Genomic DNA, 24,102 nt, shown 5'->3' with positions numbered 1-24,102 from the left:
TGAGCCACACCCCATACCCCACTCCCCACCTATACCCCCACCTCCTGCCCAGCCCACCACCCTGACCCCACTACACCCTGCAGGGAAGCAGCTGGTGCACTACACGGCGCAACCCTTGTTCCTGTTGGACCCCGGCCCTGTGGACACTGGGAATGGAGACCTGCCGGTGCTCTTTGAGCTCGGAGAAGGCTCCTACTTCTCTGAGGGGGACGACTATGCAGATGACCCTACCATCTCCCTGCTGATGGGGTCTGAGCCTCCCAAAGCCAAGGACCCCACTGTGTCCTAGAGGCCCCAGGAGGGGGCCAGTCGGCTGTGGCTTGCCCAACCCCCACATCCCAGTGCGGGGCTGGTCCTGGGGAGGCAAGGCAGGCTTGCAGCCTTCGGGCACCACAGTTCAAATACCATAGCCCCAGTGTGGGCAGAAAGAGGGGCTTGGGGCTGGGCAGGGCCTGTGGTCAGGAGCGAGAGTCCCACGGGCCTATCTGCCTCCTCACAGTCACACTTGGACTGATCCTGCAGGTTGTTCATAGTCAGAATTGTATTTTCGATTTTTACACAAGAGCCCTTTCCCCTTCCATAGAGATATATACACACAGGTGGACAGACGGACGGACGGACGAGACAGGCAGAGATCTATAAACACAGGCTCTACACTGTGGCCTCCTGTGTGTTTCTCCTGTCTGGAGGGGGGGTGTGCAGTGAGCATGGCAGGGCAACGGAGGTCACAGAAGGTCTGGGTTAAGATGGCCTCCTCGGAGAGGGGAAGATGCTCACGGCACTCTGTGCCCATCCGACTCCCCAGGGCCAGAATGTGCCCACAGCCCTTTATTGAGGGGCCAGAGAGGGGTAGCCTGGGCCTGGAGTCCCTGGTTGTCTGTTGAGTCCCTAGGATCCCCTTCACAAGTTATTTTCACTCAGGGATAGGGGACATGGAGGGAGGGCTGCATCTTCCCACAGAGTCAACACCCTGAGTACATCGGTGCAGGAGCCACCTCCTATTGCTTAAGGTGTTCCACAGGGCCTGGTGGAAGAAGGGGAAGGTGGCCCAGGTGATCTGATGTGGCTAGTGGAACAGACCCTGCCTCTGGGTCAGCCTTGACCATCGGGTTTTTTGTGTGTTTGTGTTGTTTTTTTTTTTTTTTTGAGACAGAGTCTCGCTTTGTTGCCCAGGCTAGAGTGAGTGCCATGGTGTCAGCCTAGCTCACAGCAACCTCAAACTCCCGGGCTCAAGCAATCCTTCTGCCTCGGCCTCCCAAGTAGCTGAGACTACAGGCATGCGCCACCGGCTAATTTTTTCTATATATACTAGTTGGCCAATTAATTTCTATTTATAGTAGAGACAGGGTCTCGCTCTTGCTCAGTTTCGAACTCCTGACCTCGAGCAATCCACCGGCCTCGGCCTCCCAGAGTGCTAGGATTACAGGTGTGAGCCACCATACCCGGCCTGGCCACTGTTCTTCTAGCAGCTTCTTACTCTGGCAGCAACAGCTTGTTCTGGAGTGCCACTCGCAGAGGGTGGGAGGAGCCAGGAAGGTGCTGCCTTCACTGGAGTAGTGGGAGGGCAGCCCCACCCCACCCCAGTACTGGTAGCCTGACCTCCCATGGCAGCACCTTGGCAAGTCTGTGGTCCGGCAGATTGGTAGTGGGCAGGACAGTGCAGGCTAGACCTGTACTGGGGGCTCCTCAGACACCTGCCATGTTGGACTATAGTTACAGGTTTGGAGGGCACACTTTGCCTGGTTCAGCCCAGGGGATCCCAATCAGACAGCCAGCCCACCAAGATAAGCTGGGAACGGGGACCTGGCACTGCCCCCACCTCTGCTACCAAGATGATTTCCTCTGCAGTTCAATGGGTGGCAGGGCCTGGGAATGAAGTGTCCTTTTGATGGCCTCAGTCAGGGCTGTGTCTGGACTGCCCAGATCAGTGCCAGAAGATGTGTGGGGAGAAGAGCTCCAGGGCCGATGGCAGGCCTAGCCCTAGGGGAGGACAGCTTGGAGCCACTGGGCCCAGGGTCCCCTACTCTCCAGGCCCTCTGTGCCAGGTGAAGGGGCAGCCTGGCCTCAGAAGGCACAGTTAGTGCACAAGGTGGGGTCTTAAGGGAGGGGGTCCCTATCTCAGCCAAGGGGCTCGGGGTCTCCTGACCCTGGAGATGTGATCCCAGGGCCCTGCCCCAAGCCCATCCCTAGATGAACTGCCCATGGACAGTCATCATGATCTCTACAGCCTCCTGGTCCCCCAGACCCAAGTCATAAGGGCCCTTGGAGGCTGCTCCAGGCAAAACCCACTTCCAGTGAACCCTGAGCATTTCCTGCCCAAGCTGAGGATGGGCCCAATTTGGCTAAACAGGCTCATGCCCCACTGGGAGCCACAGGACACTTGGCCCCACCATGCAGGATTAGCAGGTACATCACTAGCACCAAAGTCTGATCTGAACTTTTCTGAGCAGTGAGCTTGTAGGGACACTGGGGACCTACCTGGCCACATCCCCAGCCATGCAAATGCCCCATTGGCTCTGCCCTGCCCTGCCCTGCCACAGCAAAGTAGCCTCTCCCACCCATCCCAGGAGATACTAGACAGCTCAGCCCATGTGGGCACATAGGGAAGCACCCAGCAGGGCTGGGGTGGCATGGAGAGGCCGGTGGACCCAAACCCTCCAAGAACACCAGGGCCAGACAGCCTGAGGAACAAAAGGGCCTTCTAGCACCTCCTGGAGCAGCTCCCCCCACAGCCCTGACACTGACCCTCCCCATGGGTGTTACCATTCCTCCCATAAGCCCTCCAAACCCCTGGCAGACTAAGGGAGGTCACTGGACAGCACTTTATTGACACCCTCAGCCCCTGGAGCAGGGTCAGCACAGACTCCCAGCCGGCATCTGCCCGGTATGCTGCCAGTATCCCTAAGGGGTACAGGAGAGAGCCCCACAGGGGCAGAGAGGCCTCCTAGGGCAGGAGGATGATGCCACGCAGCCAGGCCCCCAGCTGCAGCACTCAAGGCCCAAGGGAAGGTAAGCTGGCTCTGGCCACGGGCAGTGAGGAGTGGGTCAGGCCACTGCTGTTGGGGCCTCATAGTTGAGCACGTAGTAGTCGTGGACATACATGAGCACAGCCACTGGCTGCCCGATGATGAGCGTCAGCCACACAGCCGCGTTGCCATAGTTGCCCCGGAAGAAGCGGCCTACAATCCAGGCCAGCGGGATCTGGGGACATGTGGAGGCCAAGGTCAGTCAGCCATGGTGACCACAGGGAGGGCTACTCTTGGGCCCCAGGGCTCAGGAAGGGGGAAGCAGGCAGGTTGGCAGCCATGTGCAGGTTGCTCACCTGAGCCATCATGCCCGTGAAGGCCCAAAGGCGGAACATTCGCAGGGGTATGCTCACCAGGTACTGAGGCAGGAGGGAGAGGGGGTGTCAGCTATGTCCCACATGGCCCACACCGCTGCCCAGAGATGAGGCAGGATGCCCTGCAGAGCACTGACCTCATGGAAGAAGGCTGAGGCCAGGAACACCCCTGTCTTAGCCATCCACCTGCTGCTGCCCCGTCGGATCATGGGCTTATAGAAATGTCTGCAGAGGAAGGGGGAGGGGGGCGTGGGAAGGGGCCCAGGCCCACAGCTTCACCCCACCTCCCACACACATGCACATACATACACCACCTACCTGAGGCACCATTTGTGCACAGGGATGTTCCAGTTCTGCCAGAAGTAGGTGACAGACTCAGAGTTCCTGGGAGTAGAGAGATGACAGGGTGATCAGAGCACACCATAGCCCACCCCAGTCCCCAAGGGCAACCTCAAGGCCACCTACCACCAGTCTCGGTAGAACTCCCGGTCTCCAAAGTGCATGAGCTCGGCCACAGCATTCAGGCAGGAGTGGAAGAGCCAATAGAAGAAGATGAGCCAGATGAGGTGGTTAGGGACCTGTGGGAGAGGGGCTCCAGGTTCCAAAACACCCCTGCCACTGCCCCCCATCCCCCTCTCCTGGCCCAGCACACTTACCGCCAGCTTCAGGAGCCGCTCAATGATTCGTGAATAGTCCATGTCCTATGGAGACAGGCTCCCTCAGCCGGCCACGGCCTCCGCCCGCCCACCCCAGCCACAGGAGGGCCTGGGCCACTCACCTTGAAGGGTTTCATGGAGTTCTGGATGGTAGGGACCATCCACTGCAAAGGAGGGCGCAGCGTCAGCTCCCACCTGCACTGAGCTACCCCACCCCATCCCACACCACCCGCCCCAGCCCCCTTACCTGCTGGATGAGCCCCACCTGTAGCTGGGTTAAGAACAGCTAAGGGAGGAACCAGAGCAGACGGTTGAGTCTCCAGATGGCCCTAAAGGCCCCTCAGTCCCCAGTGAGCCCCCAGCCCCCAACCTCACCATCTCAAGGAGTCGTCGCAACAGAAAGCGCTTCCGAATTCGGGGGGAACGGGGAAAGTTGAGCTCATAACACAAAGTAGGGGCGAAGAGGAAGTAGTAGAGATCTGGAATGGGAGGGAGGGGCTGGCACCAGCACAGGCCTGGCCCTGCCCCCAGCCCCACCCACCACAGGGTCCTCACCACGGTAGGTCAGGTTGTCTGGGTAGCTCACAGTATGCTGGGCAGCAGCCCCGCCAGCCTTCTTTCCTGCAGGAGCTAGCAGCAGAGCAGAAGGGAGGGAAGGGATGGAGTGATGTTGCTGCCCAGCCTGGCCTCACAAGCAGCCCTAGCCCCTCAGCAGGCCCTCACCAGCCTTGGCCTTGGCCCTGCGGCACCACAGGTTGACTTCATGGTAGGAGTAAAGCTTGAGGAAGAGGATGGTGTGCACCATCAGCGCCAGCACGGAGCCCACTGCAGGAGAGGAAGGCTCAGGCCTCCACAGGGTCCACGGCCAGATGCCGCACCTGTGGCTGGCCCAGGGCAGATGGGATGGGGTGGGATCGGGGCACACCTGGAGTGATGGATTCAACCAGCAAGGCTACGGCCGCCGGGAAGCTGAGAACAGTGGCCAGGTTGGCTAAGTGCAGCAGCAGCCCCACCTGCTCCGTCAGGGTACCCTGTGGGGGTGAGGCCGGGGGGTGGGGGGGGCAGAGCACTCAGCCAGGGCCCCCACTCCCTGAGTGAGGGCCACCTGGGAAGCAGCTCCTCCCAGGAAGGCAGCAGCAGTGAGGAGAACTGACTGGCAGGTTCCCAGGGGCTGTGGCAGGATGATGCTTACCACCGCCAGGCGCTTCTCAACCTGGAACGCAGCCACAGCAAAGACGTTGGCCACTGAGGACAGAAGCACCAGAGGGCAGGTTCAAGGCCAAGCGGGTCTGGTCCCCACCCAAGACCCTCCTCAGAGCCCAGCTCACCAATAACTAGGCACAGGGCAGGCCAGCTGTAGGGGTCCTTCAGGAACAGAGACACCACCTGGATGGGGTCCACCAGGATACCATACCTAGGGGTAGGGGCATGAAGGCCTGAGGTGGGGACAGGGAGGGGGGAGACCTGGGGACAGGACCTAAGCAGGCGGTGACTGGGGTGAGGCCAGGACATGGAGAAGGTACTCACTTGATGAGGTTCTCCAAAAATAACCGCGCATTGCTCAAGATCTACACAAGACAGGAGAACACAGCCCCATTATTCCTGACCACAAGACACCCCACCCCAGCACCTATGGGGATAGGAGCCCCCAACCCACACCCAGCCCTGTCTGGTCTTCATGCCAAGCTCCCAGACTCACCACACACCTCAGCCCACATCAGTGCAGGGGCCCCTAGAAGGGCCTGCATGGAGGGAACCAGGTACCTCCGATGCCTGCATCTCCAGCAGCAAAAAGAGGCCTGCTGTGCAGCAGTGCTTGTCCTTCTCACTAAGCAAGCCAGTGAGGAACCTGAGGCTCACCCTATAGTCAGCCACCACCATAGTGACAGCCCCAAAGCCCAAGCCAGCCCAGGGAGGACTGTCCACAGCCAAGCCCCAGGGAACCAGGCCCTCTAAGGGGCCAAGGCTGAAGGGGGGAGTTGCCTGCCCTTGCCCAGTACACTGCCCTGCCAGCCAGGCCAGTCTTTTCAGTGTTCAGCTGTGTGGCAAGAGGTTACAACATGAAAGTGCAGGCAAGGGTGTGGGGTAGAGGGTGGTTGGGCCTGGAGTGCTCCCTGGGCACATGCCCTGCCCAGCCTTGGCTGCCTCCTACAGCCCCCAAGCTCCAGGCTTGCTCCATGGCAGCTCTCCATGGACTGAGCCCCCATCAAGACAGGGTCCCGGCTCCACACTAGGGCTAGGCACTCAGCCTCCCTCTGCAAGGACAAGAAGTTCATCACCTATTTCACAAGCACCACCAACACCTCCATGAGCATGGTGGTAACAAGTGCTCTGGAAAAGCAATGCCACCAAGAGAACACTGGTCCTTGCCTGGGTGGTCAGGGAAGGCTTCATGGAGGAGGAGACTACCTCAGAGACACAGGGGCCACTGCCCTACCTCTCCCAGCTGCAAGGCTAACCAGTGGACCTCCTGCCTCAACACATGTGGAACCCACATCATCCACTGCACAATGTGGCCTCTCCTGAGAACCCACAGCAGGCAGAAGCCAGAGCTGCTGATGGGCAGTGGCCCCTCCAGGCCCCGGCCACAGAGGAAACCTAGCAAGGAGCCCGGAGCCCAGAGCCAGAAGTAGGGAAAGGCTTCACAGCTGTGCCAAAGGGCCAGGCAGGCCCAACAGTTTCCAAAAGAACCAACAGTGCTGTCTGGCTTGCCAAGACCCAGCCTAAGCCAGGAACAGAACACATCTCCTGAGGGCTAGGCGAGCACCAGGCCCACTGTCCTCTTGCCCAGCCAGCTTCTCACCACCAGGACTCACCCCACAGCTGGCCAAAGCCCAAAGCCCTCTGCAGACCAAGTATGCTGGGAGCCCCAGACACTCCCAGGGAACCTCCCAGGACCACCAACTGGGGCCACGGGTGTACGTGGAGCCAGTACCACACAGGCACCACACCCAACAGAGGACAAGTCTGGGCAAGGGTCAAAGGCCTCAGGCGATATTGGCCCTAAGTGGTGGAGTCTGGGCCCAGACAGGCCCTTGCCCACAACTCCCCCCACAGGCTGCCCCTTGGAGCCCTAGACTCCAACTGCTTCTGGGGTGGGGCTCTCAGCCCCACCCCCACAAAGTGCCAGTGGGAACCAGGCCCCAAGGGCAGCAGGCCTTGGACATGGCACAGGACTCCATCCAACTACCTTCCTGGAGGGTTCCTAGGACTCAGGGCTGAAGGAGAGGGGCCAGCAGGCCTGCAGAGCAGGGGCCAGGCCTACCAGGGCTCTATGTCCACTAGGGCCATAAGGCATAGCACAAGGAAACTCTTCTTACATACCTTGCCAGGGAAGCCTTGAATCCACAGAGTGCTCCCTCCACAGCCCAAGCAGGGCAAGCCTCCCCTCCTCCTCCCTGCCTTCCCGTGGGGCCTGCGCCCCCTCAGCACAGCTGACAGCACACAGGCCTCAGGCCTCCCCACATTACCATCTGCAGGACTCTCCTGGGATCCAGCAGGGAGCAGCAAGTGTGTGGCCACTGCAGGGAACGCCACCACATCTCCCAGCAGCCCAGTACAAGGCCACCACACGGAGACATAGCCTTCTCAAGGTAGCTACAGCATGCTCTGTGCCCCCCAACCCACATGGACTCCAGCCCCAGCACCCTGGGGGACAGAGCCTGTTCCCAGGTGAAGGCCAACTTGGGACAGAGCCCTACCTGGCCACAGGTAGACCTGCTCCCAGACACCATCCTACTCACCAGCATCACCACACACCAATTCAGGATGCCACGGTAGTTACTGAAGCCACTGTCAGAGCTGAACAAAGAATCCTGCAGGCGATGGCACCTGGCAGTGCAGGACACAAGCACCCTGGTGAGCAGATACCCCAGCCCCTCACTCTGGGCTAGCAGCTGTGATCCACACTCCCACCCCAACCCACTCTTCTGCCCACACACCCCACACCTCATTTACAAACAGGAGGAAAAGCCAGGTAGGGCCATACCAGAGGCTGGCAAAGCTCTCTGCCCCTTTAGGCAGCAGAAAAGGGCATATCACAGGCAGGAGCCTGGCTAGCCCTGCCCTGCCTGGCCCAGGCCTACAATGGACTTGCATACCACAGGCCAGGAGCCCAGCCTGGCTCCCACAGCACTCTGGCTATGGACTAGCACTGGGGCCACAGTCCAACCCAGGGATCTGTGGGCCCACTTGGCCCCACCAAATAGCTGGGACAGAAGGGTGAAGGGCAAGTCCTCCAAGCTTTGTTGCCATCCTGCCACCCAGAGAACCAGGGGGTCCCAACACAGCCCAAAGAGCCTCCTCCCCACACATGACCACAAAGGCCCAAGTGGGCAAAGGAACCCAGGCTAAAGGCCAGTCAAGCATCCAGCCTGATGGGTACCTTCCTGGGTGCAGGGACTTGGCCTGTGCTTGTGTGGCCTCCACTTGTTTTTGAAAAGTGATAGCCTATCCCAGTTCAACCACAGGTAAGTGCTGCCTGGGCTGAAGGGGTCAAGAGGAGCCCACTGGGGCCTCCAGCAGAGACAGGCACCCTCTGTGTTCTCCCACCCAGTGTGGGATGGTGGGGAGGCAAGCAGACTGTGCCTGTCCTCAGGGAAAGGCAGAGGTGGAAAAGGGCACCTGGCCCAGTAGATGGGCTGTCCTAGTGCTGGGACAAGGACAGCAAGTGCAAGACCAGACCACACATGGCCCAGGAACCAGCACTGCCTCACTCAAACCAACTGCAGCCCCACCTCACTCCCAGCTGCTGCACCACCAGGAAGCCACATGTAGCATTGAGCAAAGCCTCAATTTTGTAAGAGGAGAGGCCCAGGGCTCCCCTTCCCTTCCATGCACATATACCTCTGCCTCAGAGCCCTGGGCAAGAAAATGGGCCTAGGAACAATGGCAGGAGCCTGTGACACAGATGCCCTCTCAGGGTTGTCGCTGCCTCAGTTCCGAGAGGCAAGCTGGCTAGAGTTGGAGTCAGCAGTCAGATGGCCCCGCCTAGGAAGCAAGGGGCCAAGGAGACTGAAGGGCAATGCCAACAGGCCTGACCTTTGTCCCCCAGACCAAGGTCTACACGGCACTTGTCCCATCTATACCTACACAGCTCCTGGACCTGGCCACACTAGCCCCCAGCACCACCAAGCTGGTAAAAGGATGGTCGCACCTGTCCTTCTACCCATCTAGGCTGGAGCATCAGGACAGGGCAGCTCTGCCCCAACCCCAGCCCCTGCCATTGTCCACTTGCCTCTCTCAGCCACAGGCCTGAGCTTTCTGCATCTACCCATGAGGTCCAGTCTGGACCACAAGGTGAGGCTGTGGTCTTCATCTGAGCCCTCCCCTCCCTGGGTCTGCACACGCCTTTCTGACTGACCACTGCCCTTGGTCCATCTCCCCGGACTGCACCTGCTCCACTTCCCCAAGAAGCTGGGTAAGTATACATGTTTCCCAGAGCCCCAGTACCCTGAGGCAGTCAAGAATATGAGGCACAGCTTCCCAGGGAGGACAGAGCAGGCCTCCCCACTGCCCTCCCCGAAGTTCAAGCCCATTTGCTTTCACCAGAACTATCTCAAAGCCTCCTAGTTAGCCTGCCTGTACCATGACCTATCAACTGTCTTCACATCGCCATGCTGTTCCACAACAGTGGGACCTCTGCCCCTTTCAGGCCACCAAGGAGACCATGCTGGCTTTCTTAGTACCCATCTTCAAGACTGAAACAAGAGTGGGGAAAGAGTGCTGCTTTCCAAAGCTGAAAGCTTTTCTAGGTCACTCCTGATGGATTCCCTAGGCCTTCCTCAACCTACCCACATCCAGCCTCAGGTCCTCCACAGGCCTCCTGACACCTGACCCCAGGCAGCACCGCCACTGCACAGCTTCAGCCCATGCTGCCCCTCCCCCAACAGGTCAGAGGCCCCTGACCCAGGGGAGGAGATCCCCATCTGCCAATGCCCAAAGAGCTCCAGGCTTGCCAGCACAGCCAGCAGCAAGTGGGCTAGAGGGCAGGCCGGCAACTCACCCACACAGGGAGGCAGGAACTGGCCAGCCATGCCTAGAACGCCTTTGTCACCCTCTCCCCTACTAGAGGACCTGCCCATGCCTCTATGCCTTCCAGCTGTCCTAGACCCCCTCCCCAGGCTGAGAGGACATAGAGCAGCCCACCCTCATTCCCCCTTGGAGCCCCCAGGGACACCCAGCCAGTAGGATCCTCTTACTCAATCTCACATCAGCACTAGGAGGTAAGCACATGCCCATCCCCATGCTCCTATGCCAAGGTTCAAAGTGTGCCCAAAGGCATAGCTCCCAAGTGTGGGCCACACCTGGGGACCACACAGTCCAGCACCAGGGCCAACCAGAGTGAGGAGCAGGACAGAGTGCCAGCTCCCTTCCCAGCTGCCACCTCATCCACACTTCCTGTGTGTTGACCTCTGGGCTGAGTCCTGGGGTGAGAGATGGTTGCGGCAGGCTCCTCACACCTCTCAGACCCTGCTGGAGAAAGGGAAAGAGAGACAGAAAGAGGACACCCCAGGGACAAACACATTGGGAGAAGATGGAAACCAAAAGGGAGTGCCCGTGAACTGAGAGCCAGAAAAAGTGTGCAAAAAGCCTGGAAGGGATGAGCCAGGCAGAACAGGAAGAGGTGCCCTTTCCTTCCTGCCTCACAGTCTCACCTTGCCATGGGACCAGAAGAAATGAGCTCACACCCAGAGCCCAGCCTAAGGTGAGCAGGAAGTGTCAGGGAGGGGAAGAAGCCTGGAGCTCAAGGAGTAAGGAGGAAGAGGGAGAGGAAAAGCTGGGCTGGGCCAAGAACAGCAACGAGCAGTTGGAAGAAGGGAGGTGGGAGGGTGACAAGGGGGTGAGCTAGAGCCTGCATGACCCAGGAGCAGACAGATCAGCTGGCTCACCCTCCAGTCCCAGGAAGGCTCTACCTTGGCTATCTCAGACCCCAACAGCAAAAACAGGGCTCACCCAGCCTCTCCCACAAGGCTTATACCCAGCCCCACACTCCCAGAAGCACAGAAAAGGCTTGCTGGTTAGTGAAAACAAAAAAAGTGACTGCTCTCCCCTGCCTATCCCAGAGTGGCAGCTTCGCCCAGAGGTGGAAACCCCCATCTCACACAAAAGGACCTTGATCCCACCCTCCTGAGGCCATGCTAGCCATCCCCTGCTTCCTAAAGAGAGGGCAACTCCTTTTCAGGAAGAAAGTGCCAGGACCAACCTCGCTCAGCACCACCCCAGGCCCACAGCAAGCAAGCACCTTCTCAGGAGGGCCACCCTCCTCCCCAGTGGCACCTTCATAGCCTCCTTGCCCGACCTTTGTCCATACTGTTCCATGAATGCATCATGCTGAGGTTATCTTATCTCCCAGGTGAACTGTGAGCACCCTGTGGGCTGTGAAAGTGCCTGCACCCCAGCTGCCCTCCCCTAATCCCTCTCCACAGTGCCCGGTGAAGAAAGCCTCTGTTCTTGTTTTCTGAGAGAGCAAATCCACACCAACCAAATGACCAACTGCCTACTTCTTCCTTGATAACCTCTGGCCCTTCAGCTGCTCCCTCAGCCAAAGACCCTGAGAGCCCCTGGACCAAGGTGAAAGCCAGAAAGGAAGGCTGGAAGATGGCAAATGGATTGCTCTGGGCCAGCTTGGAGGAAGGGCCAATGTCCAGGCAGGCCAAGCCCTCCCTATCAGCATGGTTCATTCCCCCCCCCCTCCATTCCTGTCAGTCATTCAGCTAAACAGGGCACCCACCCGCAGGTGGGTCCACTTCAAACCCCTCCTCCTGTAAACCCCAGACGGGATAAATGTCCCAATACAAGACCCACATCCCTATAGCAAGCACTTGTTCTGGCAACACAAGCAGGCCAGCCTAACGACTCAATGGGGGATGAATGAGCCATGCAGCCACCCTTGGAAGGGCCTGCAAGCAAAAAAGCCTCTTACATTGCCCCTTTCCCTGTCCTCAAAAAGACCTGGGCTACTGTCCTCTGGGAGCTGTCCCTAATCCCAAGGCACCCCTCATAGCCCTCCAAAGAGAAACCTTTCATCACAAACTGCCCGGATCCCATCTAACTCCTTCCAAGGAAGAGGACAGTGTCCAGGGCCAGGACCGGACCCGGACTAGCCCTCTAAGTGCCCAGGCTTCCAGCTCATCCCTCGGAAAGGACCTCAGGACCCACCTGAGGATGCACAGACCCAAAAGCGTCTGGAAGCAGGGCAGCTGCCGGCTCCCCTCTCTCTGCCTGGCCAACTCCACACCTCCATCTCGGTGACCTTGGCAGGTGACCCTCCCCTCCAAGCCTCAGTTTCCCCGCAGGGCCCAAAGGGCACACAGGTCCCCACTTAGTCTGAACCCCAGGTTCTCGGACTCAGAGCTTGCGCTGCTGCGGCCACTCCCGGGGAACCAGGAAAAAGTCACGGGGTCCAGGGTCATAGGGTCAGAGATTAGGGGTCAGGTGCTCCACTACCTCAGCTCCAATTGGCTGCCGCCCACATTGTCGTCTCCGTCCTTGTCCGGGGCCGGGGCGTCCCCCCCAGCACCCACGTCAGGGCCCGCCGCCGCGTTCCGCGCCTCCTCTTCCACCGCTGCAGACCCGCCGCCGCCGTGGCTCGATGGCCGCGACCCCGTCCTCCGGCGCCGGGAGCCGCCCGCGCCGCTGCGGTCGCCCATGGCTTCAGCCAGCACCCTGCCGCAGCCAAGTCGTGGCCCGCCGGGCTTGCAGCGCCTGAGGCCCACGACTCCGCCTCCCAACCCTCAGCAACGGCTACCACCGCCCCACGCCGGCTGCCGTAGCCCGCGCGACCGCTCGTCTGGCCCTCCAGGCCCGCCCGCGTTACGCCTGTACGCCCAAGGAACCGAGGCCGCTTCGCACCGGAGCCGCTAACTGGCGGGCGACTGCCGCGCGTGTCCATTTGTAGTCCACAGGCCGACCTGAGGCGGGGCCTGGTGTGAGAGGTGGGACGCGCGGCGAACCCTGGGAGCCGTAGTTGCCGCGGGCGTGTCGCCGCAGAGCATCCTGGGAGTCGTAGTCGCCGCAAGCGTGTCGCCGCAGAGCACCCTGGGAGTCGTAGTCTCTGCGGGAGTGTCGGCGCAGAGCACCTTGGGAGCTGTAGTCGTTCGCGTGAGCCGGGACTGCGGGCTGCAAGTACACGGCCGGGCAGCAGATCTGCTCCCTGCTTCGTCCTAGGGTCTCCGCGAAAGACTTCCAGTGTTTTGCCCGGCTCCGCGGAGCCAGGCGGATAGCCTGAGGGCCTGCACCAGCACGCGACTTACTGGCAGCTGTGCGCCTCCCCTGACCTCTCACTTGTCCCACTTCTGTAAATACAGGGTTCCGTCATTCCTCAGTCCAGGCGAGTCGTTTGGGGATGTTGATTATTTATGAAAAGCCTGGTGCGCTACCGTCCAGCTGTTCGGGGCCTCTGTCCGCGGCAGCTCGCGTCACCACCACCCGGTGCGATGGTTTCCGCGCAGTAACTGCTGCCCCAGGCACAGTGGTGCTCTGCGCCGACACTCTGCACCTCTAGTTATCACGGCAGGAATCAGCTTTTCTTCGACTTAGGGGGACTTCAGACAAGGGCCAAGTCAGAGATTCAAGCGGGAAAAGTGCCCCAGGCCCCGAGTCACTGGGACATCCGCCCTGCGTGTCGCTCCAGGCTCTCCACCTTTCTGTCTGCAGGGCCGGTATTGCATAGGGCTAGGATGCCGGCCTTTCCACAGGGAGCAGGTCCTCCAACTTGCAGGGCTTCCAGGCTTCCAACTGGAACTAGCCTCGCCAAGCCGTCAGGAGCCTGGGGTGCCAGATTGCCAGGGACTCAGAGGCTTCTGTGAAATTGCACAGCCTGTACAATCGCCTTGTTGTTAAATGAAACAACTAATCAACCGTAACAGCAACAAAGTGCGGCTCAGGAGACCAAGTCTGCTCCCACCTTGGCCTGGCATGCATCTTCACAGGGCATGGAGTGCAGACATTCTGGGCCTCAGATCCCAGGGTTCACTGGGGACTAAGACCTGGTTTACCCAGGAGACACTTCGATTCCTCTGGGATGAGCAGGGCCAAGAGGCGCCTCTCTGGAAGCAAACTGAGGGACTCAGCCTGAGGTGTGCAGCCTCTCCAGTGGACCTGTCTGTCACAGCCTTCCCGGTGAGCTCAGCCTCTTTCCACCACCTCCACCAAAGGTGGCCGGCAGGGCTTCACCCTGGTGACACATCTTCCTGCCATAATCATCTTGGGTTGATGCCAGCCAGGGCATTAGGCAGTCTGGGACTACCAAAAAGGTGTCTTCCTGTAGCCTGCTGGGGGGGGGGGGCGTTCTGACTGAGCCAGAGAGCCCCTGTCCTCACGCATGGGCCTGGGTGGATCAGGATCAGCCCAGTCTTCTACCCAGTCTGCCAAAACGTTTGTCTGTGCATTGCAGCCACTATCGGAGCGTGCTCTGGGGCTGGGCCTGGGCTCAGCTGTGCTATGCCTTTCTGAGAATGTACTGACCCCAAAAGGAGGCTAGGCGGAAGAGTGTCCTTTTGTGAGCCTAGAGCATACAGGTGAAGCCATAAGGGCTCTGCCATCCCCTCTTTCACACCTTCTCCCAGGCAGCGAGTGCGAGCCTCCCCCCGACGCGCGCCCACGTGTCCCCTCGCGCGCTCTGGCCATACCACCCTCCAGTACAGAACCTAAAACCAGAAGACCCTCACAGGCTGTCACACTGATGGGAGGAGGAAAAGATTGACGGCTCAGCCTGCCAGTAAGCCGAGCGCACCCGGTCCAATGAGGAGTGAAGGATCGCGTTGGAGGCCGCTGCCTGCGACCCTGTCCCGCCTCACACCGGTCAACTGGCAAGTGGCCACTGGGAGTGAGGCGACCAGAGACTGGGACCTGGCCACCAGGGAGGATGGGTCGGGCCGAGCGGGAAGAGCAGGGCCGCGAGCCAATGGGAAGGCACTGGCTGTAAGCACACCAATGAGCGAGAGCATCGGTACTGACGACATGGCGGGGGCGGGGTCTGCAGCCGGGAGGCGGGGCCGGGGCGGTAGCCTAAGAGGAGAGTGATGCCTGGCACAGCCCCAGTACCCCGGGATCCAGGGTGAGGTGCAGCGTAGGAATCCAGGAGAGAGGCGAAAGGTCAGGGTACATGAGATTGGTTGGAAACGAAGGTGTGCAGGGCGGGGTGGGTGAGAAAAGCATGGTGCAGATCTCCCTGGGAGCTGCAACAAATGAGCGGGCAGAGGCTGGGGCGAGGAGACTTGCAGGCCTGGTGGGATGGAGGGCTGGGAGGGGGTTGGAGTTTAGAAGGGATCTTGGGATGACCCTAGGGCAGAGGGGCCGTGGTGGGCTAAGGAGCCCTGTGAGGGGCACGGGCCGAAGGGAGAGTTCCTGGGCAGTGATGGTCAGCAGCCTGTGCCACCCATTCTCTAGGATGGAAAGTTGCGTCCATGGATGAGAGGAATGGGGGGTTGAGCTCATCCCAGGTCTCAGGGAGGCTGCCTCCACTCTTCCACCCCCAGCACCCATCAAAATCCTGGAGAAGCAGAAAAACACAGTAGCTGTGGAATCCTTCCAAAAGGAGCGAGTAGTTAGGAGTCTTCCTCCCCACCACTGCCGCCTGCCAAGGTGGGTAGAATTTGGGGGCAGAGCTTATGTCAAAGGCAGCCCTGGGATCCTTTAGCCTTAGACAAGCTGTTTATCTCCCAGAGGCTCAGATTCCTCATCTCCAAGGAGGGTGATGATGCCTACCCAGGCCCAGACAGTGAAAGTGAAGAGTACCTCTGCAGGAGGCTTTGGCTACAGGCCCCTACCAGTACCAGGCATGTCTTCACACCTGCTATTGTTATTGCTGGCACTGCTCTCCAGAAGGGGGCACTTACCCCCATCAGCACCCCCTCCAAACAGCAGACGCACAGTCTATAACCTGCTGCAGAATTGGCTCCCCTGCTCTCCACCCCAATTGAATCTGGGCAGGCCTGTCCCCTATCACAGCTAGGGTGTGGGCAGCTGTGCTGGCCCTGGGCTTAGAGCTGACCTGGTTTGACCATATGTGCCCCAAACCTTTGGACCTCTCAGTTCATGCCTACCTACCTGGTTACCAGGGGCCATTGCTGGTCCCTGCCCCTCTGCTCTCTCAGTACAACACCACCTCTCATCTCAATTCTATTCATCCTGTCTGGAGCCCTCAGGCTATGGGTGGCTACAGAAGCCTATATGCCCTTTAGGCACCTCTTCCCTGGAACTGGTTCAATCGACTGTTCATACAGGCCTCCTCAGACAGAAGGGGGCCCATAACCTGGAAGTCTGGGGGTCAGAATGTGGGTATCAGGCCACAGGAAGGGGCCAGACCTCTAACCCTCTGCTGTCCCCATTTTTTCCAACAGCATCTCAGAGAGCTCACTTATGGCTGTCGGGCCTGCCAGGGCAGCAAAAGCCCCTACATGGAGGGTGGTGTAGAGTGGAGGCACCCCAGGATAGAGGGCTGCAGCCCCTCCTATACCTACTCTGGCCATTCTAGATCAGCCTCGAGCTGAACCTGACTTTGGGCTGGAAACCCTTAGTGCCCAATTCTTAGCGCATAGCAGATTCACCTGCTCCTGGGGAAATGCCAACTGCTTTTCTCCCCAGTGGAAGAAGAGAGCCTTCTTTGGAAAAGCTGCTGCATTGATGCCTGCAAGCCGCCAGCCTCTGTACTGTGGCAGGACTGGGAAGATGCCCACAGGCCCCCCAGCAGCGCAGCCCAACCCAGGACACATCAGCCCGACAATACAAATTCTATCAAGAGTGGCATTTATTCTCCTCGTGGAGGTGCGGCGCTCCGGGGAGCTGGTGCTATTGTGCTTAGGAAGGAGGTCTGTCCGTCCGTCCGTCTGTCCGGCCGGCCCAGCCCCAAACGGGGGCGGAACAGGGGCTCGGCCCGAGTAAAAATCCCGGCCAGTTCCGGGTGGGAATATGTACAAGGCGGCGGGGCGCAGGCGGGGGTGGGGGCGGGGCAGGCCGGCGGCCACAGCCCCCACCCGAGGGCCCCCGCACCTCGGGCCCTACTTGTAGAATCAGTACAAAATAGGTGCTACCTAAACGTTCCTTCTACCTGAATTCGCTAAGTCGGTTATTGTGCTGCTTAGTTATGGGGGCGGGAAAGGGCCCATGGCTTTCCACGGCGGCGAGATGTGAGGGGAAGTGGGAGACCCTGGTGGGCCCATGGCCCTCAGGCCTTCTCCTTAGGTAGGTAGACAGGAGAGTGGAGTGGGGTGGGGTGGGGATGCCTGTATGTGTGTGTGTGTGTGTGTGCATGCAGCACAGGTGGGCAGGGCCCAGTTTGGGAGCTGTGTGGGCACCAGGCCTGGTTGTGTAGGGGTTTGGATGTGGGCCCACGGTGTGCCCCTGTGGGGGCAGCCAAGCTGGGTGCTGGGGATGAGGCTGGCCACATCACATATTCAAGCTTGCACCTTTTTCTCTTGCCAGGGCCCTGCCCCTGGCCAAACACAGCAGAGCCACGTTTCCAGGGAATCGGAAGACTGGACCCCTGTATGGGCGGCTCTGGTGGCTGGCACTGAGCCCTGGGGCCCTGAGTCTGTCACCTCAGCTAGGCCCAAAAGGCCCAAGTCAAAGGTAGAGCCCAACTGCGCCCAGCAAGGACCGGGCTGAGGTGGAGAGGAGTAGAAGGAGACCGTCTGAGCCTAGGGACCTGGTCTGTCTGCATGGGCATCCTTCCCTGGCCCACCCAAGCCTGTTGCCACCTGTCTTGCACACGCACCTCCCCGAAGGTCACTGCATCCCTGGCGGACTCAGCAATGGGCCTGGCACATAGTAGGTGCCTAATGAACGGTCGGAAAGTAATGGATGACTGAAGGAGGGATCGTGGGTCCAGCCACCCCACCCCCGCCCCCAGAACCAGTACACCCGCCGGGCTCTGCCGTGGGGGGGCAGGGAAGGGGGAGGAAGAAAGTCTGCGCGGCCGGCCCCGCGCAGCGTCCCTGATCTAGGGGCCTATGGGGTGGATGGGGCGAGGGGATACCTGATTCTCAGTAACTCTAGAGGCGGCGGCAGCTTCGCATGCAGTGCGCATTATTGCTCTATAGTCGGCATCGGACTACCTAAAAGGGAGGGAGAGGGGGCAGCCCCGGGTAGGATCGGGAGGAGGGGTGGGGCTGCATGCAGTGACGTCACAAAGGCGGCGGCCAATGGGGCGGGCCCTTGGGCGGGGTCGCCGCCGAGGCTTTGGCATAGACGGGCGAAAGTTGGCAACCGAGTGGGGGCGGGGCCTGGGTCTCAGGGGAGGGGCCGGCCTCTGAGAGGCGGGGCCTGAGGCTCCCTAGAGATGCCCAGCTAGGAACGGGCCTCACGGGCGGGGAAAGTAATCCTGGACATCCCTAGGCCCGGGCGTCGGCGGGAAGGATGGGGGGTTCAGCGCCCCCTCCCTGACCCGAGTGCAATCCGTTCATAAATTAAACGTACAAATACAGAAAGAAACCCGACGCGTCCGCAACCCCCCCAGGGGGCTTTACCCGCAAAGCGAATACAGAGAGATGTGCAGAGGGCAGCACCCAGGCCTGCCTCTGGGTCCCGGGAATCCGTCCTCCAACACCGAATGCCCGGGGTACGAGGGAGGGAGCCCCGGGGCAGGGCGGGAGCGGGGTCTGAGGAGGTCGGATAAGTCCATGCGATTCGATATGTGTCATTATTATTCGTTATGGAGGACAGCGCCCGGGAAGCTGGGCTGGAAGAATTCAGATTTGGCAGAGGATGCGAGGCGAGGGTGGGAGGGGCGGCTCGGACTTAGGCCCCAGAAGCAACCCGAGGGAGAGGGGTGCCGCCGTCTGCTCCCCTCCCCATCCCAACGCGTCTAACACTCCCGGGAGTTCGGCGAAGACTGCGGGGGGGAGGGGGAGGGGGTGGGGGGGGCAGGAAGGCCTCTTCAGGCCCGCCCCTCTCCTGCTCCTCCCCTGGCCTGCTGCCGGGGAGGGACCGGCTCCCTGGACGTCTGGGCCGCAGGCCCGGCCCTTGAAGGCTTGGGAAGGGGTGGGGAAGACCTGAGTCTCTGCGACGCGATCCAGGGGCGCAGAGGAGGGAGAAAGAGGGCGCTCCCTACCTCATCTCACCCCGTCTTCAGAGACCCAACTCGGAGATGAGGTTCTGTTCTGGGTCTCCTCGACCCTATTGCTGGGAGAAAGCCTGGGGCACCCTGGAGGGGAGGGGAAGGGGCTTGGGTTGGGTCTCCCCTCAGGACCCTATTGCTTGAAGAGGCCGGCAAGGCCCCTGGCGGGCGGGGCGGGGTGGGACCGGACCCCCCCTCCCCCTATTGCTGTGAGGAGGGGCCCGCCCTCCGGCCCCTCCTCCTGGACGCCGGCGGAGACTTCCCTGGGGGCCCGTATTGCTGAGAGCCGACCTGGCTGCCGGAGGCCCCGCCGCCCTAGGCCTGAACAGGGCTGAGCTGCGGCGGCGCGGGGGCCGCGGGGCCGCCGCTGCCAGCGCCACCCTTGAAGCAGGCCGACTCGTAGTGCTTGTTGAGATAAGACTTGAGCGCGAAGCTCTTCTTGCAGCGCTTGCACTGGAAGTGCTTGAAGGCCGAGTGCGTCTGCATGTGTGCGCGCAGGTTGGAGCGGTCGGCGAAGGCCTTGCCGCAGTGTGCGCAGCCAAAGGGTTTCTCGCCAGTGTGCGAGCGCATGTGGCCTTGCAGCAGCCAGGGTCGCGAGAAGGCTTTGCCGCACACGCCGCACTTGTGGCGCAGGTCGTGCGTGAGCAGGTGCATGGCCATGGCCGGCATGGACACGTACACCTTGCCACACGTCGGGCACCGCCGCGCCAGCTGGCTGTCCAGGCTTCGGTGCGTCTGCTTGTGCCGGCTCAGGTTCGACGACGTGGCGTACGTTTTGCCGCACTCGCCGCACGCATGCCGGCCACCAGTGCCTGCCACCCCTGGCCCCGCGCGCGCCTCGGTGCCTGCCCCTGCACGCGTGCCGCCCCGGCCCCCGGGCCCGGATCCCGAGCTGCGCGCTCCCGCCCCACCCCCGACTCCGGCGTCCCCATCTGGGGCCGCCCCTGAGGCAGTAGAGGGAGCGGCAGCAGCATTGGCATTGGTAGCCTTACGGCGCGAGCGCCCGTCGGTGATGAAGAAGGCGTCGGCTGCGTAGCCCTCGCTGACGGCCGCATCGCCGTTGATGTATCCGCCCGCAGCTGTGGCCAGCTCCGGGCGCGGGGTGGGCGGCGGCGCCGAGCCCGCGGCCGCAGGACCCAGCTCTCCCCGCACGGCTGCAGCGTACATGGGCTCCGGGGACGGCCCTTTGAGCAACGCCGCCTCGGCATCGCCATCGTAGACAGAGGGCCCCACGTAGTCGCTGAGGTATCCTGCGGGCCGAGGTGGACAGACAGACAGCGGGAAGGGAATAGGACAGCAGGCAAGACCCACATGGGGGGGGTGTCGGCGGGAGACAAAATGGACACAGGCAGGGAGACGCCAAGTACCGGAAAAGAGGCAAACATCAAGAAGGACAAAGGAGAAGGGGCCGAGGGACCGCGGGGCAAGGAGGATGGAGACGACAAGGAGGGGAAGAGAGGAAAGAAGAGGATGAGACAGGGCTGGGCCAGGCTCCGCCCCCGCCGTCCGAGCGCCCCACCCTCGTGGGGGGAGGAGAGAGGCGCATCTTCGGGCGCGGCTGCCCCCCTTCCCCCGAGCCTCAAGGTCAGGGGGGAGGGGTGGCGCTTCCCTCTCCCTCCTCCCCCCACTCTTCCTCCTCCTCCCCCAAGGGTTCTCCCCACTTCAGCAGTTTTCCTTGATTATGCAACACACTGCAGACCCGCCGCGCACAAAGCCAGGGCCGCTGGCCCAGGGACCCCATTCGTCCTGCCTTTCCTGGGTCCTCACTGGCTCTTGCCGGGGGCCCCCAGATCTGTGATCCATTTTGATGTTGCTGCTCTCTGGCCCATTAGGCCCCCCAACCAGCCCTAGAGATGTATACCTCCCCCAGTTCTGGCCCTCACCAGCATCTCCTTCCCATCTCCCTTCTCTCACCACTCACTGGACTTGGCCCCTACTCTTGTGGCTCAAGCCTCACTCTCCTCTGTCCAAGTCCACTCTGGTTCTCCCTCACTCTCTCTGGTTATCCTGCACTCTTGGGTCCTACCCTGTTCAACATTGCCTTCTTCTGCCCACACTCCCCTTTTGGGGTCCTTTCCACTTTCCTCAACAGCAACTAGGGAGAGCTGTGGTAAAGAGAGTGCCAGGGTGTCCACCAGGGGACACCTTCACAGGGACAAGCTGCAGGAGAGCAGAATCACTTATGCTGGTAACTGCGGCTGTTCCCAAGGCACAAGATGGATCTCACAACCTCAAAGTCACAAATGCACACCCCTCACGATGCAGGCTCTGGCTTTTTCAGGGTTACGCCGAACATCCCTGCCACCATCAGTCCTGGAGTCTCCTCATAGGGTAGGCTGTACGCTGACCTCCCAAACTCACCACCTACTCATGTGGGGTCACACATGCTGCCACCCTGGACACACTCTCAGTCACATGGTACACAGCAGACTCAGAGTCACATGGTCCCATGTAGTGGCACACAGGCAAGCACACACTCACACAGGGTCACACAAGCGCACACGGTCACATGGCCACATGCAGTCACATGGATTCATACAGGCTCTGGCTCCTGCAGGTCACACTTGCTCTGCCACCCCACGCTGGCTGCCTGACACTCCCATTCCCTCTCCTGCATGCTAACAGTTGTCCTTGAACTTGAGCACCCTTACACAAAGAGCCTCCCCCTGCCTCCAGCACCTTGGGCCTTTCTTGCCCACAGCCCACCTCCCCACATTCTTCTCCCTGACCCTGACTCCAGGGAAGCTTCTGCCTTTGCTGGTACCTTTGCCCTGACAGGTGGACAGCCCCACTGGACCCCATGCCTACTCCCTGAAGCTCCCAGCATTCCCCAGCTAGCCCCAGCAGGTGTTCTGGTGGTGCAACCCGATGAAGAGAAGAGGGTAGTGAAGTGGGCCCAGGTTTCTGGGTGTGGGTCTGCATGTGCCCACATGGCTGGGTCCTGTCATTCGGCAGTCGTCCATGCAGCTGTTTGTCCCCACATGGGTCAGGCTGCGGGTCAGTGTGTGCATTCAGGTGCTTCCTCTTCCTGGCCTTTCTTCCCCAATGTCTCTTCAGCCTTGCCCAGATCTGGCCTGCCTCTGCATTCCCCTTTCCCCACCCTCTGCAGTCCCACTCCAGCCACAGCCTCTTGCCCATTCTGTGTACCCATCTATTTCCCAGGTTTTTCCTCCCCCACCCCCACCCTCTGGCCCTCCACCCCTTCCAGCAAGGCCCTGGGCCCCTGGGCCCAGCTTCAGCCCAGCTCTCACCTTTATCGTGCAGTCGCACGCCGAGGTCGCTGCGGGCGCGCCCGTAGGAGCTCTCCAGGTCTGCCGAAGAAAATGTGTCAAGTTTGACCTTCTTGACCAAGAAGGACCTGGGCATGATTCCTGCGGGACTCCGGCGCTGGGGGCCTGTGGAGCCGGGGCTCAGGGGGACTGCGGCCGCGGCGGGGCCCCGTCACCATCCGAGGAGCAGCGGAGGCAGCGCAGGTCCCCACTCTGGCCTTTGGATGCTGCCACGAAAGTGCCGTCCTCTCTCCTCCTTTTGGCTGCCCTACGTCTGCTCCTCTGCCCCTCCGGGTCCCTCTTCGTCGTCTTCTTCCTCTCCCCTCTCCTCTCCTCTGCTCTCCTCTCTTCTCCTCTCCTCTCCTCTCTTCTTCTTTCCTTCCTTCCCTCCTCTGGTCCCGGCTTCCCAGCCCGCAGTGCCGCCCCTGGACAGGCGGGGGAGGAGGCTGGGGGGGTGGAGAGGGGGGAGCGGCTCCGTCCCGGGCCCGGAGGCTGCGAGTGGGTGCAGGGCTGCCCGGCTCCACGGCCCCCTTCTCCTCCCCCCGCCGCCGCCGCGGCGGAGCCTCAGTCAGCGGCCCCCCATGCCACCGGGGGCGGCGGCGCGGGGCCTGGAGAATGCGGCGGCAGCCGCTGCAGCGCCCGCAGCTTCAGCACCGCGGCCAGCGCCGGACTGGGCAGCACCGCGGCCAGCGCCCGGGTGCGCTCAGCCGGCAAGGGCGGAGAGGGGCGGTCCTCGGGGGCTCAACCGCCGGGCGGGGGTCCTCGGCGGGGGTCTCTGGGAGGCTTGCTTTATTGTTCTGCAGCCGGAGCGAGCAGTGGCGGCGGCGGCGGCGGCGGCGGCGGCGGGCGGGGGGCGGGGGTCCTGGGGGGGAGGGGTGCGCAGGGAGGGCGGGCCGAGGGAGGGAGGAAGGGAGGGAGGGACAGGGGCTCCGGGGGCGGGGCTCGGCGCTCGGACAGCTCCTCGGCCGGGCTCCTGAGCCCGCAGCCGCCTCTGTCTGCGCCTAGGCTCAGCCTCCGGCTTTTAAAGCCCAGGAGCTGGGGGAGGGGGACGAAGGGGAGGCAGGAGAGGCCGGCAGAAATGGCTGTGCTGGGCCAAGCCCCAGCCAGGGTCTCCTGGGAGGGGTCCTGGGGATGCCTCGGCCTCCATGTGTGGGGAGTTCCCCTGCGCGGCCCAGGGAACTGCGGCCCAGCGGTTGGTGGCATTGTCAGGCGTGTGGGAAGAGATGGAAACAGGCCCCTGCGCTCAGGACTTTGGGTCCTGTGGGGAGGAACACAGGGCGAATTCCAGCTGAGTCCGGCCCACCCCGCTTGGGGCCTGGAGGCTCGGGATCTGCAGGGGCGGGTGGGGGAAGCGGAAGACTCGGGAGGGAATGCTGAGGCAGCGAAAGCACAGTGTGACAGCGCTACTTGCGCCCTGTGCCGCAATGTCTCCTGCCACTCGGTCACCCGGGCTGACCCCGTGCCCGATGGAAGGGCCTCCCCGGCCCACGCCTCTCCCCACTGGGCAAATGTAGAACGCAGAGGCGTTGCAGCGAGCAGGCTGTGGAGGGGGAGTGGGACTACCATGTCCCTGCTCCTGAATTCGGCTTCATTGGTGGTTTTCCGCCCTTCCGCGCGGCTGCAGCTCCCCCTCTACCTTCCGCCCCGGCAGCCCAGCAACCAGGCGGATAACCCTTCCTGCGGCCGCCCGCCCGGAGTTTGCAGTCCCCATGACGTCAGGCTCAGCTGCCAATGACGGGGCGCCGGGGCGTTAGGGTTCCGGGGGCTCCGGGCCTCACA

At 61.5% G+C, this 24,102-nt stretch overlaps 3 protein-coding genes across 4 annotated transcripts in view; 1 reads left to right on the top strand and 2 right to left on the bottom strand.

Moving 5' to 3' along the window:
• HSF1 (heat shock transcription factor 1) overlaps window positions 1–661 on the top strand; it is a 31,901-nt gene extending 31,240 nt beyond the window's left edge. For both annotated transcript variants that reach the window (XM_012760244.2, XM_012760241.2), the window contains one exon: window positions 84–661. In XM_012760244.2, the coding sequence (XP_012615698.1) occupies window positions 84–289 (206 nt within the window). In that variant the 3' untranslated portion in view covers window positions 290–661. The remainder of the gene's footprint in view (window positions 1–83) is intronic.
• Window positions 662–2,808: 2,147 nt separating this feature from the next.
• On the bottom strand, window positions 2,809–13,035 carry DGAT1 (diacylglycerol O-acyltransferase 1). Its single transcript, XM_012760268.3, has 17 exons — window positions 12,445–13,035; window positions 7,740–7,827; window positions 5,524–5,564; window positions 5,325–5,410; window positions 5,189–5,241; window positions 4,922–5,027; window positions 4,720–4,821; window positions 4,552–4,626; window positions 4,372–4,475; window positions 4,244–4,282; window positions 4,119–4,160; window positions 3,997–4,041; window positions 3,806–3,918; window positions 3,659–3,724; window positions 3,478–3,565; window positions 3,323–3,385; window positions 2,809–3,201 (listed from the first exon to the last, which is right to left on the bottom strand). Exons 1-17 carry the CDS (start codon window positions 12,645–12,647, stop codon window positions 3,046–3,048), a joined length of 1,470 nt encoding a protein of 489 aa, XP_012615722.1. The 5' UTR covers window positions 12,648–13,035; the 3' UTR covers window positions 2,809–3,045.
• On the bottom strand, window positions 7,742–22,913 carry SCRT1 (scratch family transcriptional repressor 1). Its single transcript, XM_012760270.3, has 3 exons — window positions 22,306–22,913; window positions 17,975–20,304; window positions 7,742–7,827 (listed from the first exon to the last, which is right to left on the bottom strand). The coding sequence occupies exons 1-2, from the start codon at window positions 22,418–22,420 to the stop codon at window positions 19,370–19,372; spliced, it is 1,050 nt and encodes a 349-aa protein (XP_012615724.2). The 5' UTR covers window positions 22,421–22,913; the 3' UTR covers window positions 7,742–7,827; window positions 17,975–19,369.
• Window positions 22,914–24,102: the final 1,189 nt, after the last annotated feature.

Source organism: Microcebus murinus, chromosome 7 (genome assembly GCF_040939455.1).
Source record: "Microcebus murinus isolate Inina chromosome 7, M.murinus_Inina_mat1.0, whole genome shotgun sequence".
Classification (NCBI taxonomy): Eukaryota; Metazoa; Chordata; class Mammalia; order Primates; family Cheirogaleidae; genus Microcebus; species Microcebus murinus.
The sequence above is the reverse complement of the archived record's forward strand: the minus strand, read 5'-3'. Positions and strand labels throughout refer to the sequence as shown.

Coding starts and splice junctions, on each gene's coding strand:
- DGAT1 (XM_012760268.3), bottom strand. CDS start 12,647: ATGGGCGACCGCAGCGGCGCGGGCGGCTCCCGGCGCCGGAGGACGGGG. Junction 5,411..5,523: donor TTTTTGGAGAACCTCATCAA/GTGAGTACCTTC, acceptor CCCTACCCCTAG/GTATGGTATCCTGGTGGACC. Junction 4,822..4,921: donor GGTTGAATCCATCACTCCAG/GTGTGCCCCGAT, acceptor CCTCTCCTGCAG/TGGGCTCCGTGCTGGCGCTG.
- SCRT1 (XM_012760270.3), bottom strand. CDS start 22,420: ATGCCCAGGTCCTTCTTGGTCAAGAAGGTCAAACTTGACACATTTTCT. Junction 20,305..22,305: donor CGTGCGACTGCACGATAAAG/GTGAGAGCTGGG, acceptor CTCGGCCCGCAG/GATACCTCAGCGACTACGTG.